General features: G+C 33.5%; 2 protein-coding genes across 2 annotated transcripts; one reads left to right on the forward strand and one right to left on the reverse strand.

Annotated features, from left to right (window-relative positions):
- Nucleotides 1-396: 396 nt before the first annotated feature.
- LOC149718465 (ABC transporter G family member 23-like) lies at nt 397-6,012 on the reverse strand. Its single transcript, XM_089860937.1, has 8 exons — nt 5,900-6,012; nt 4,951-5,113; nt 2,498-2,652; nt 2,235-2,436; nt 1,928-2,065; nt 1,119-1,451; nt 888-1,074; nt 397-464 (listed from the first exon to the last, which is right to left on the reverse strand). The coding sequence occupies exons 1-8, from the start codon at nt 6,010-6,012 to the stop codon at nt 397-399; spliced, it is 1,359 nt and encodes a 452-aa protein (XP_089717063.1).
- A 2,658-nt stretch (nt 6,013-8,670) lies between these two features.
- LOC149718466 (transmembrane protein 45A-like) lies at nt 8,671-9,288 on the forward strand. Its single transcript, XM_089860938.1, has one exon. It carries the CDS (start codon nt 8,671-8,673, stop codon nt 9,286-9,288), a length of 618 nt encoding a protein of 205 aa, XP_089717064.1.
- Nucleotides 9,289-14,355: the final 5,067 nt, after the last annotated feature.

Consider the following 14,355-nt stretch of genomic DNA (forward strand, 5'->3'; position numbering starts at 1 on the left):
GCGGATATGATTTGCTTACTTCGACGGGTAATCTTGCCATCGAAGGTGTTTTTCCGAGATTAATAAATATTTGTTCGTAAAAAGATTGCATTGATTTTATAAATGATGGATAGAGGGCGTAATAAATTTGGGCGTCTGAAAATAATCACAATTCCGGTAAATTAGCATATTATTAGGGCTTATCAAAGGCACAAATAGAAACAAAAGAAAGTGAGGTTATAAGCAGAGCGATAAGTCGTAATGAGTCGAAAAAACCATTATTTACTTGGGGGGAAACTCGCGTATTAATACTAATTCAAATATGCTTTCAAACCCAATTACAATTGCAGGTTTCTACTGCAAAATCTATAATCACCAGGGTTCGAATTAAAAATCAACCTAAAAAACCCGCGGGTTTTATTGGGTTTTACCCACCATAAAAACCCATCCATCACTAAGATCTTCCATTTTGATGAATTTGAATGCTAGAAAAATTTCATTTTAAAGATAATTGTTGTTTTAACTTCAAAAGTAGCATTTAATATTATTTATTATTTCTTATGAAACATTTTAAGACTTTTTTGTTCAGCAGTTACTTTTAAATGACAATTTCTACTACGCACGCTACTGCTAAAGATAAAAAACCGAAAATAATTTCAAATACCCAATAAAACCCGGTGGGCTGGGGTTTTTTTTAAAAAAACCGGAGTTTTTAAATCTTGATAATCACCAAGGACCAAAAGTATTCTAGTATGTGGAAAGCGTAACTCATTAGCCCTACTGGATCGACTAAACACGTTAGAGAGAAAACAACTTTTCGCTTAGTAAATTTCATACTAGGAACTGCGTATGGATTTCATCCACCGCAGCACCTCACTTTCTGTTACTTCTGTTTGCATCCAACTTACTTGTGTTATCGAAATGAGCGGCGACAGAACTGCATATCAGAGTTTCGTTATCAACATCCAAGCCCATGTCCAATCGCCTGTTAGTGCAATCTGTGAAATTATCCCTTATTTGTAAAACTGCGTGGTTCACTCCAGATACGACCGATTGAATTCCATCTTCGAAATTGTACATGTTCTGAAAGACGTTCTGTATAGTTAAACGAAATTATAAAAGGTTGATTTTTTTCTTACGTATGAAATGAGGTCATTATCAATATTATCAATGAACTGATTTGATAGATTTTGTGGGGTTTCTTCGTTAATTATTCCCGCTTTGATTCCGGAGAAATGGTGTACAATAGCAGTGCAGTAGCATATAAGCGATACCATTGGTATGAAAATTTGAAATAACACTACTGGGATGTTTCTAGATCTCAAAATGATATTTCTCTTCACCAATTGGGTAACTCGGTTAAGATGCTGATAAAATTGGGAAACTTTGTGTAATTCGTCGATGACTCGGCTTGCTTCCTTCTTTTGGGTAGGTGAAGTGATTTCTGAGGTTTCCAAAGTTGCGATTTCTTCCTAGGGAAGTGATTTGATGTAAAAGGCATTGGAAAGGTCGCATTAAATTATTAAACTATGCGCGATAATACGTTATGTGTTTAGTTAAAGAGTTTTTTCAAATATGGATAAGTGGGATTAAAGAATTTACGATAATTTATAGTTAAATAGCAAAGTTCCTTAAGAATGGTTTAAAAATAATGAATTTCCAAAAATTTAAGAAAACTGAAGTGTTTTTGATTCGGTAATCGAACTTAAATATGTTGTGTAAATTAACAAGTTGGCTTCTTTTCAAGTAGGCCTACAGGGTTTTTCAAGTATTAAATTGTTTTAAAGTTACTAAATATAGGCCGTCGCAATTACGGACAACCTACACGTGTCACTTCTTGAGACTATCACAATTTATATTAGCTACTGTTAGTTAGACTTTTCTACAAATATCTCTAGAGTTATCCATTTCTAAATGATTTTAAAGGATTTTATCCAAAAATTCTTACCATTTTCTTTTGTAACTTGAACTCATCCATAACCCACATTTTTTCAAAGCAGGATTCTAAATTATTTGCTTTGAATGTTCTCATTATAAGGGATGGACTCGCTTCAATCAAAATTCGACCCTCTTTCATTGCACCAATCTGTAAATATAATTAAATTCCAAAACAAATAGACAAACTGAAGTTTTTTCGATTTGGTAATTGAAAGCTATCGTTTGTGTAAGTTAACAAGTTGACTTTTATCAAGTACAAGGTTTTTTTAAGTATTAAATCATTTTAAAATAGTTTCAAAATTACGAATTGATCGTACGATATTGGCATCTTTGGCCTCCTCTATATAATGCGTCGTGATAATGATCGTTGTTTGCATCGTTTCAGTTAAGTTGACAAGATATGTCCAAATTTTCTTTCGTAGTAGGGGATCAAGTCCCACAGTTGGCTCGTCCAGTAATAGCAATGGCGGCTTGTGCAATAAGGCAGTTGCTAATGAGGCCCTCCTTTGTTGTCCACCGCTATATACTTTCAAATATGAGAAACAATTCATCATTTATTTCAATAAAAATGAATTTTTACCTTAAATTCCTTATTAGTTCCTTTTTGAATTTCAGCTCCAAAACTTTCATTATTTCTAAAACAGTTTGTCTTAAAATTGACCCTTGAACTTGGTTTAATCGGCCGAAAAAGAACATTGTTTCTTCAGTGGTCAAATCTTCGTAAAGACCTAGATTCTAATAAAAATTAAGTTTTTTAATTTCATGATAAAAGGAAGGTTAAGATTGTAATCATAGGATGAAACACCAAAGGCATTGTCACTGTTAGCAGGGAACTAAAATTTAAAGTAAATTATAGAAGGGTTTGCATAACCAGGGTTCAATAACCGATTTCCCCGACTTTTTTAGGTTTCTTTCTATATATTTGCCTGTGTTTTCCAGGTTTTTTCCGATATATGGGGTAATAAAAACGAGAGTGGTTTTTTTATAGATGAAGCAATATTACTCCAACCTCGCAAATTTCCCTAATTTTCATAAATTTTATACTGAAAATTCGAAATTCTCCTGCGTTTTTGCTACATTTCTGTTAACTATTTATTTCGCTAAGTTTTCCAGGTTTGTATGAACCCTAATAACGACTTTAAAATGCAAAAATTGACATTTGTTTGTTGAAGTTGAACACCACGCTCATGACGACCCGATATTCCATACCGTATTCAAGGATGATAATTTTAACAATTTGGCTACTGAAGCGCGAATTTTGGAAGCTATAGTACCATCCCTAACAATAAACTGAACCCCTTGGATTTTAACAATATTGTTCAACGCATGATTTCAAGGCATAGTAGCATTAACATTGCTAAAAATTACTGCTTTATGCTCTTACAGCAACGACCCTGATTTCCTAATCATTCATGGCATTTCCCTTGGATTTTTCGGTCCATTGGAATCCCTCTCCCTGGTAACTAAGTATGTTTAATTTTTTTCATTTTCTAAACTAACTAACCTAACCTCGCCCGTAACTTCTACTTTGCAAAACGTTTTCTCTATCTTTTGTTTTTTTATTTTCTCTATATGTTGATTTTGGAACTCGTTGCGCTTATCATGATGATATGTTACTTTTAGTCCTGTTTCTGACCAGTTACTTGGCACTGTAGTAAAATATTCATTATAACACTCAATTTAAAATTTAATTAATGAGTTTAAAAAATAAAGAAAATAATGTCCATAAAAGTTTGAAAAGTTTTTGAAGTTTAAAACCAGTATCAAGAGATTTATAGTTTTTACAAGATAATAAACAAAATAAAAATTCTTATTCAAGTTTCGTTTCAAAAAGCTTTCTTTTCTTTTAGTTTTCGCTGAGATAGTGGCTTGGGTTTTAAAGATGTTATTCTTGCAAAATGCACTTTTTATAATTTGGTGTAATTAATCTCTTTTTATACTAAAAAAAACTCAACGAAAATCATCGAGGGAGGGTTAAAAATAATATCATAAGTTTATAAGATATGTTCCATAAGGATGACACTACCTATACTTCGTAATGCTAGAGACTTACTGAGAGCTAGTTAGAGAACGACAAGCGAGAATTGACTACAGCAGGTTTTGCAGACTATCTTACTATTTAGTCTGTACTAAGCCTTTGACAGCGTCTCACCACTCGTTGCTTTACGAGAATCTATGACGTTTCACCTACATCACTTCATGACAAGCTCTCATTAACCAGTGACAAATTTATGGAACATATTTTATGAACTTATGGTAATATATATTCAAAGTTAAAGTATTATTTATGATCTTCGGTTATTTGAAACGGAAAACTAAAAAGAAAAATATACTTGAGCATTTAGAAGCAGTACATGGCAGTACCAAGCAAATAAATTAAAATAAACCGCATTCTGAAAGTTCACAAAACATAGCAATCAAGTAATTCAAACCATAAAACACATAAATTATAATGGAAAAACACTAATACAATAAAACAATTAATATTATCAAAGTCAGTGTTTGTACGGGTATTGGCATCGAATTTATGTATTGAAAATTTTAAGTTGTCATATAGTGTGAAATAAAATCGTGAAGTGTTGTATTCGCTTTTTCAGCCCAATTTATAATTCTCTCCGCGTGGATATAATTTCGGGCTCCTGCACAAGCGCGCCTTTTTTGAGAGAATCTTAATGTAAGGGCCCAAGGACAAATCGCTTCCATGCAGTTAAGACATGTTCTATACACGTTCAACTACCTCTTGGTTTGTCGACGAAATGAGAATCAAAGTTATTATTTTAAATCATGAAAAAATAGTTCTTATCCATGAAGGTCTTTTAATTAATAAAGAATCGATAAATGCATTTTTATTGAAATCAAATAATTTTAGATATCGCTGACGCACTCAAATTAAAAATGTCAAAAATGTTTTGTAATATTCTAGTAGAAATGCGAGTCGGTAATTCAGCGTCCGTAAATTACCGGTAGTTTAGGAAATACGGCGTAAATTATGGATTAAAAATTGAGATTTTGAGTTACATCTTTTTTTATTACCTGAGGCATATAACCAACGCCGGGCCCAGGCACTAATGAATCCTTCGTAGCAGGACGTATTCCAAACACAGAGATCTCCTCGCATGACTTCACTTTCAATTTACCAGTGATAGTTTTAAGAAGGGTTGTTTTCCCACATCCACTAGGACCCAATAAGGCATATCTACAATATTATAGTTTTATTATTTCAAATGCAAATTAAGTTTCAACAAACTCATAATTTTGTCTTATAATTAAACTGGAATTCGAATATTCTTACATTGAATGTAAGAATATTCGAACTCCAGTTTGAATGTAAGAATATTGAATGTAACGGTTGATTAGGTTTTTATGTTTTAAAAGATCTCAATTTCAGGCGATAAAGGCCTGATTTATACACAGAGTTTATTATGTATGATAACGTGTGCATTTATAATATGGAATTTTATTTTGATCCATAATTTTAGAATTGATTTTATTTTGATCCATAATTTTCGAATTGATTTTATTTTGATCCATAATTTTAGAATTGATTTTATTTTGATCCATAATTTTTGAATTGATTTTATTTTGGTCCATAATTTTAGAATTGATTTTATTTTGATCCATAATTTTAGAATTGATTTAAATTAAAAACTGGTTATATCAATATTGCAATTTAAAATATCGAAATTCAAAAAGGATCATAGACGAGACAATATATTAAAAAACAACAGTATTAAATTATTCATTTATTAATTAGTATCAGGTTGCTCAGAATACAATCAATCTTGATCTAGTTGTTGTAAAAAAATGTTAAATATAGTTTCATTCTGATTTAATAAATTTGATTAATCCAAATAGTGATTTGAGTAATATATAATTACAACCAAGTTTATTAAAATTTTATAGTTATAGTTATGAAAGTAAACATCCTCGATAAAAAAATCCTTTCTTAAAAATAAAAATTATATCTTTGCTTTGAACTTACATGACGCCTGAAGGAACAGTTAAATTTACTGCATCCAATGCTTTTTCACAGTCTTTTCCTTTACCATACAGAACACTACATTGGCGTACTCTCACAGCGTCGGTGAAATCCATGATTCGTTCCCTATTTACTATAATAATTGCCTACTGCAGTTTTTAATTTCAATTACAACTGGATTCAAGATTTTTTTGAAAAGTAATTTTTTACTTGGCCCAGTGCACTATATGTTCACAAAGAATTTTTGCTCTTACTGTGTGTGTTCTTCTAGCACAATAGAAACACTAGATGGCTTTTTTCAATCTGATATAGGGGATACATTTGAGAAATTAAGCAACTCTCGTACGTCTGGCTACCTTACGTTCTACGGTAAATTTAAAAATATTACAGGTATTTAGGATATTGAAAAGCTCCTCACGCTCAAATCGAAAAAAAAAACCTACCGCCTATCTATTCCTAGCCCCCGTTAACCTTGATGAAAGATTTTAATTTTTAGCGCAAAATACTTCAATTTTAAAAGAAAACGATTTCTCTCTTAAGCCATCATTCATTATGGAAATTTAGATACATTAATTCCAACGAATTTTAATTAATGAAGTGGGGAAAACCGCTGAATTATTAATTAGTCGCAACCAATCATACCAATAGTTTTCTTTTATTTGTTTTATCGAACCAAAGACAAATTAAATAACATTATTTAAGTGTTTATTTGAACTATCGTCGTTAAACTGTAAACACAACTGCTTATAGTTGTTTGCAGTTACATGACACTGAATGTGAATAATCACGCGACAGTCGTGAAAACGTTTTACACACTAAACACAGGGTGTTATACCAGTACTAACAATGTACAAAGTGCACTATATTTACGCAATTATAAGGGAGAGAAAACCTTTTTATTTCAGCAGGGTTGGTAAGGGAAGGTAAGACCGGTTTTAACCATGGTGAAAAAAGTCAGGTTTAAAAATTGTTTTTTATATTTTTTAAATGAAATGAGTAAATTGTAGACTCGGGTTTAGAGAAGAAGCTAGGTGGAGGACGAGGAATAGTTCTAAACAGAAATAAAATCACATGAATAGTTCTAAACAGAAATAAAATCACATGAATAGTTCTAAACAGAAATAAAATCACATGAATAGTTCTAAACAGAAATAAAATCACATATATATTAAAATAAAACATGTGCTTCATAAGCCAAAGCGAAAAAAAACTGTTGTTTGCTAAAAAATCATTAAAAGTATCTTAATTTCATTTTCATTCAAAATTTATTATTCGTGGTTTTTACCCGTTTTAACCGTTGATTTAAACTGGTTAAAACCATTCAACCATCTCCCGTTTTTATTTTTGGAAAAAGCAGAATTTTTGCCAATAATAATAATATAATAACATAATTTGCAGTCAACATAAATAAAATTTTCCATAAAACCCTCCGTGCTAGATATGTCAGCCAAGCATATTGATGAATAAAAAATCGTAGGGACGACCAGCTGAGGTCGCGTAGCAGTACGAATATTTTCTACATCTATTATGCGTAGTACGCCGTAGCGCAGTGTAATCCATATTGTAGAAGTATAACATGGCTAAGGGAAAGCATAGAAATATTGAAAGTGAGTACGTGCAATATGTTTGAAAGAGAAGCTATTTAGCTTAATAGGAGATTACAATCGAAGGTACAGTGCTCAACATGGGTTACCCGGGTTTCTTCGGACATATTGTTCCCGGAGTTGGATTGATTTTATTAGCTCTTCATTGGACCACTGGCAGCTTCGTTCGGTATTACGTATTTTTAACTAGGTCCCCCAATCTAATAAAGAATAAAAGTAAATTTAAATTTCGATGCACGTTAACTTACCCCTGCCAATGTTGCCCCAGTTTGGAAGTGGAAGGAATATTCAAGATTATCATTGGAGTTGTTTTGATGACTGGTGAGATAGTTTTGGGAATAAGAAGTAAGTGAACGATATACATCTTCATACATACAGGGTGTTTCTGATAAGTCTGCCATAAATTAATGGGTGTGTTCTTTGGGTCAGACTAAAGGCTCTTTCAGACGATCCAACTTTTTGACTCAGCTTGATGGGTCAACTCGAGTTGAATCAACAAGTTGGATCGTGTGAATAGACACTGGATGAGTTGAGTCACCAAAAAAGTTGGCAAGGAAAAATTGGATCAGTGATCAAATTTTTGCTGACTCAACTTTTTAATTTCATTTCTCTAGACAATCAAAGTGAATTACAAAAAAAGCCTTTTTCGCGGGTCATATCGTAAGTGCCAAGGTAGGTGGCGCTTAAAAAGTTCCATTTGGAGGTAAAAGTTTAGTCCTGTGAAACGGATGGATTTACTTCACTTTTCCCCAAGCAAAAGTTGGGCAAGTTGATACAACTTTTTGACCCATCAAGCTGAGTCAAAAAGTTGGATCATCTGAAAGAGCCGTTAGTGAACATGGCTTCTAAAACATTTAATTTCGGAGGTACGAGCCCCCAAGCATTGGCCCCTAAAACAAGGAAAATGGCACACATGTGGGGTAAGACATATCAGCCTACCCGTCTTGTTTAGACAATTTCAATAGCCTCCAATCTAAGAACGTTAATGAGCCTTATCTAGAAGAAGTGTACTTTTAAAGCTGGAAACTTGCCTAAGCTGGTAATGTAAAGTAGTTTAATGCGTAGTCGCGATACTAGCCGCAAGTAGGGTGTTTGACTCGATGAATTCAAAGCAACTAAATATGCATGGTTATAAAATCTTTAGCGGCTCAACAAGAAGTTTAATCCACGATGAGATCTGATCCAAATTTTATTAATCCATTTTTAGGGAAAGAAAGAATCGAAAACAGCCATCACGTAGTAATGTATTTCCTCTTGACATTAAGCGGTGTCGCAGATATTCTCACGAAACGTCGCTATCGCCTTCCTCGCCACACAAATTACGCCATATTTTTAATATGCGTCTGCGTTACAACATTGCTCTTTGCCAACCATAGACACGCCCATACTCGTATGCTGGAATCGCAATTGCACAATCTAGTAGTATATAGTCTGACAACAATTGCTATCGCCCTGCTACTTGAAATGAAATACAAGCAAACTCCGATGTTGACTTGGTTGCGTTGCCTGGCTTTGTTGGTAACTGGAAGTTGGCTTTGTCAGATTGGTTTTATCATTTACCCGCCATTTCCTGACACTCCAATTTGGGATTTCGAGGGTCACGAGGTTATGGCGACAACTGTAATTTTTACTCTACATATTGCGGGAAACACAACTCTTGTCGCTTTCATTGGCTTTGTTGTTTTTTTAAAATTCCGGAAGCGTTTGGTAACAGTTAGATCCATACACGAGGAAATAAACTTTGACAGTATTGAGGAAATTTGTGAAAAGTGCGAAGAACGTCAATGAAATTATTCAGCTTCGAATTTTGTGAAATGATAGTTTAATTTGGTATATATAAATGTAAAAATTAAAATTATGTTTTGAAATCTTTTGGATTATGAAAATACTCTCACGACAATCAATCAAGTTCCAGATGTAAAACGTTTGTTTATAATAAACACGTATTTACTTTAATATTGTTCGAGTTAATAAACATCGGCTTTTATTTATCCATAATTTTCAAACATTTTTAGCTATGAGAAGTTATCCTACGCATGCGATTTATGCAGCAGTAAGAGAAACATTTTTTTCCAGCAGGGTTGGCAAGAAAAGGCAAGCGGCTTTAACCATGGAGAAGGTTTAAAACAGTTTTTGATATTTTTAAATGAAATGAGTAAATTAGAGACTCGGGTTTAGAGAAGCAGCTAGAGTTTTAACTGAGGAATCATCTAGGAATAGTTCTAAATAGAAATTATACAAAAACGTCTTTGTTTGGACCAAGACCGAAAAAACCAACGATATGAGTGAGGTTTATCAATTGACTGAAGTTCAGATATTGAAATTTTTCTTTAAGTAATTTTAGTAGTTTAATCCTTAATCACTATTTAATTCAATCAACTGATTTTACTCTTAATCGATCTATTCCCTCTAAATTTATTCAAAAAATTGCATATCTCCGCTTTTTCAAGAACAATTCCATTTTCCGAAAACATTTTATCATGAAATTAATTATTTTGAAGGGATTTCGTGTCGATGCACATTAACTTGTAAGCACCTTGACGGCCATTGGTTTAAATGTTAGTGGCTTGAGAAATTTTCAAGTTTGCACCAAAAAATGTTTTTTCAATGGTTACAATTTGCTGAGAAGAGTAATTTATTTTGCTCGGACTAATAAAATAATGTCGTTTATCAAAGGAAAAGGAACAACTTTTGTCCCATGTGGTACCTTTTAGTAGGTAGCTCTCCTTTCATGGACGGGAAAAATATTTTATAAGCATAAAAATAACCAAAGGTTAGTGTAAAGATTCCATAAAAAGAAAAATTTATCAGTACTGTACAATGTCATTTTATATTCTTTTCAGCGGAATTAATACGTAAATGACTTCACTTACTTTGCAGTCATCCGTGCTTGCAGTGTATGGGTGCTCTTATTAGAAATTCAGTAGAATATTACAAATATTAATTATTGATCCCTCTAAACGTACTCCCTTCAAAATAATTAATTTCATGATAAAATGTTTTCGGAAAATGGAATTGTTCTTGAAAAAGCGGAGATATGCAATTTTTTGAATAAATTTAGAGGGAATAGATCGATTAAGAGTAAAATCAGTTGATTGAATTAAATAGTGATTAAGGATTAAACTACTAAAAATACTTAAAGAAAAATTTCAATATCTGAACTTCAGTCAATTGATAAACCTCACTCATATCGTTGGTTTTTTCGGTCTTGGTCCAAACAAAGACGTTTTTGTATAATATCTGTCTCTTCAGTCTTAAGGCAGTAGTCAACTCTTAACAGGCTGAAAATGTCATCTCCCGTCCCTATTATCTAAGGAACCAAAAATGCTATTAGTTAGCGGTTTTGAATAAAATATAAATCGAAATCATCTTTGGTTTGTCATACATCATTGATAATGATGGCACGAGATATTAGTGAGTATTAAATAAAATTAATAGCCTTTTCAAAATAGTAAAGTTAATTTCGTAGAACTGTTTACTTCTTAAATAAGTGCATTGATTATGGCTAAAATTGCGCCTCTTTTTAGTGTAGAAAGAAGCTAAAATACCATTTTTTTTAGAAAATTTGTGGCAATAAACAAGATAATTAGCAATAATCAGGGGTAAAAACAAATCCAATTTAGTAAAATTTTGGAGCAGGGGAAATATATTCAGTTGATAAAACTTGATAATTCCAAAAACAGGTGAACATTTAGCCGCTCATAACAACCTAGCCTAACATAAGCTTAACCCTGTATCTAAACCTAACATGATCTATTACATCATAAATCAAATGGGTCTTAGGTTGCCTATTTATACCCTTGATGATCTATACATAATCTTGATTATTATAATAATTTGCCCTAAAATGTTAAACTTACAGTTTTGGAGACTTGGGAGACCACAAAGATCCGAAATTGCGTTCTAACATATGAATGCTCACTGAGAATAGCCAAAATAAAATTAATATAAAAATTAAAAAATAATGAAACCCTGTATACCTCATATGGAAGTGTTGAATTGTAAAACCTAGGGTTGGGAACTTGGGATATGTTTCTAGCATGAAACGAAGCAGACTAAATCAAATTCCAAAACAGAGCTGGAAATCAGCTTTTTTTATAATCATAAAGGACGAAAGACGCTATAAAGAGTATATTACACAGACTTACCAAAATTCAACTTAAGCCTTGGCCAAAACGAACGTCGAAAAATCACTTCAAACGATGTTAAAACCTCTATTAACTGTAATTATTTACCTGAATTACTTTTTTTAGACGAAAATTGGACCTGATAAAAACAATTTTGGTTTTTAAGGGCGTTATAGTTCATGAGAAAATCCAAATAAAGGTGTTAAAGCTCGGATGAAATACCAAAAAAATAATTAGCGTTGCCTTACAGTCGTCTGCTATCATAGCCCACTCGATCACGCGCGTCACGACGCAAGCTGCTCGCGCTCGAGCAGCGCAGCGTCCGGGAGCGCGGATCGAGTGGGCTATGCTGCTATGAAATAAAAGAGAGAGAGATAGAAAAGAGAAGACGAGGAAGAACAAATTTTACTATTTTACATTTATTTTTATTTTGATTTCTGCGCTCCCCTTATGAGGGAGCCGCCCTGATATTAAAGGGTGTATTTTTTATTATACGGCAATAAAGAAACCTTGAAACCTTGATAAACTTTCTTACTGTCGTCTGCTATGAAATAGGGAATTCGAGGCATAATTAATTAGTTAAAATACAAAGATTAGACTTCAATTATTTAAAAACTAAGCAGGTAAGTTTCTCATTTAGTAAATGCTTGTTAATTTGAAAGTATTCCGAAAACTAACTTCGCTGTAGTTTTTCCCTATCGCCTATGACAATTTCCCCAAAAAACCGGGTAAAATGTAATGCTTTTTCTATGGGACGCTAACCCTAAAAAGGTGATTTTTTCGTTTAGCATTACAAACGGGTATCAAGTCATATCTACAAGGGCCTACCGGCCCTGTAGAATAAAGTCATCTATATAATTAAATAAAACATGTTTCATAAGCCAAAGAGAAAAAACCCTATGTCGACTGCTAAAAAACCATTTAAAGTATCTTAATTTCACCTTTATTCAAAATTTATTACAGGTGGTTTTTACCGATTTAAACCGTTGATTTGAACTGGTTAAAACCATCTGGCTTTTATTTTGAGAAAACCGAATTTTTGCCAACAATATAATTTTCAGTGAACCTAAATCATCCGTTACACTGTTCCTACTAGAATTGTCAGTCACGCACAATAATGACTATAAAGCTTATCAGTATTATTGTCAACATCTATGATGTGTGGGACGCCGTAGTTGTTTTCGAAGTGTAATCTACATTGTAGAAGTATAACCCATCCAAGCGACTGCATAGAAACAGAAGTGAGATGAGACCAGAAGTACTGAGCTAACCAAATTCTTCACTCGGCGAAAGTGAATATTCTTGATAACACACCAACGGGTGGCCCTCTGGTAGCGGTTTCTGAATGTCCCCTCCAAAACGTGAGACGCTCGTGGCGGTAGACAGCCGAACTAGATTCAAGTACAGGCGTCCGTGTTCGCCGGCTTTAGGTTGAGGGGAAGGGGGTAGGAAATGTTTTTGGAACTCGACCAATTTTTTTCTCTCTAGTGTAGGCGTGTGGGAAGCGGCATAAAATCCTCAAATTTGTTCACTAGTGCTCTTTACTTCTAGTCTCATCTTACTTCTGATTTTACCTTATTTATTTATTCCTGGCTTTTTTTTTGGAGAAAACTGGATTTTTGCCAACAATATAATTTTCAGTGAACATAAACCATCCATTACACTGTTCGTACTAGATTTGACAGCTACGCACACTAATGACTATAAAGCTTAGCAGTATAATTGTCAACATCTATGATGACGCCGTAGTTGTTTGCGGATGATCTCTAATGTAGAAGTATAACTCATCCAAGCGACTGCACAGAAATATTAAAAGTGAGTACGTGAAATATGCTTGCGAGAGAAGCAATTTAGCTTACTTGGTGATTATAATCGAAGTTATAAGTGCTCAACATGGTTCTCCCTGGTTTCTTCGGACATATTTTACCCGGAGTTGGATCAATTTTAATTGCTCTTCATTGGACCATTGGCAGCTTTGTTCGATATTTCGAAACTTTAACCAGCTCCAGCACGCTGTTACAGCATCAAAATAAATTGAAATTTCGTTGCACGTTAACTTACCCCTGCCAATGTTGTCCTAGTTTCGAAGTGGAGGGAATATTCAAGATATTAATTGGAGTTGTTTTGATGACTGGTGAGATACTGCATGGAATTAGAAGTAAGTGAACAATATATATCCTTATATATTATATATATATATCCTTATATATTGGTGTCGTCCGATGCAGTCGCATGTTTATTGAGCTCCGGGTTTTTCGAGTTAAGCCTCGGTCTATACTATACTAGGGTAAAGTCGGAAAGTGTTTGCTCTGTTACCTTAATCTGCCTCTGGATACGCGTAAACATAAGAAGCTTTCTTATAAGTTAATTCCCTGTTATATTGCGTTAATTATTTTAAACGGATGATACTACCGCGAAAATATTATCAAGAAGACTGAAGACACGTTTGTGCTGCACTGCAGTAAGGCTTCTTGACTTAAGCCTAGGCCAAGGCTGTACGCCACACTGACTGACTGACAGAGTTATAATTTTCATAGCTTAACAATGACTAAAAACTGCTTCTCCGATTGTCAGCACAACGGAGGAGATGAGAAATACGGCCAAATGATCCACTGCGGGTTCTGTAATGTATGGTTCCACATGTCATGTACCAAAGCAAAAATTGTTACGGGTTCCTTCTGGATGTGCCGTGACTGCATTCAAACATTTATAAATCAAAAAAAGGATT

Source organism: Phalangium opilio, unplaced genomic scaffold (genome assembly GCF_054372755.1).
Source record: "Phalangium opilio isolate 3A_F unplaced genomic scaffold, DU_Popi_V2 ptg000002l_1, whole genome shotgun sequence".
NCBI lineage: Eukaryota > Metazoa > Arthropoda > Arachnida > Opiliones > Phalangiidae > Phalangium > Phalangium opilio.

Bases quoted from the DNA above. Each gene is read 5' to 3' on its own strand.
- LOC149718465 (XM_089860937.1), bottom strand. From the start codon at position 6,012: ATGGATTTCACCGACGCTGTGAGAGTACGCCAATGTAGTGTTCTGTAT. The intron at 2,653-4,950 runs GTAATAAAAAAA...AATTTTTATTAG, and splicing joins GCGTTGGTTATATGCCTCAG to AATCTAGGTCTTTACGAAGA. The intron at 1,075-1,118 runs GTAAGAAAAAAA...TTAACTATACAG, and splicing joins ATAATGACCTCATTTCATAC to AACGTCTTTCAGAACATGTA.
- LOC149718466 (XM_089860938.1), top strand. From the start codon at position 8,671: ATGAGATCTGATCCAAATTTTATTAATCCATTTTTAGGGAAAGAAAGA.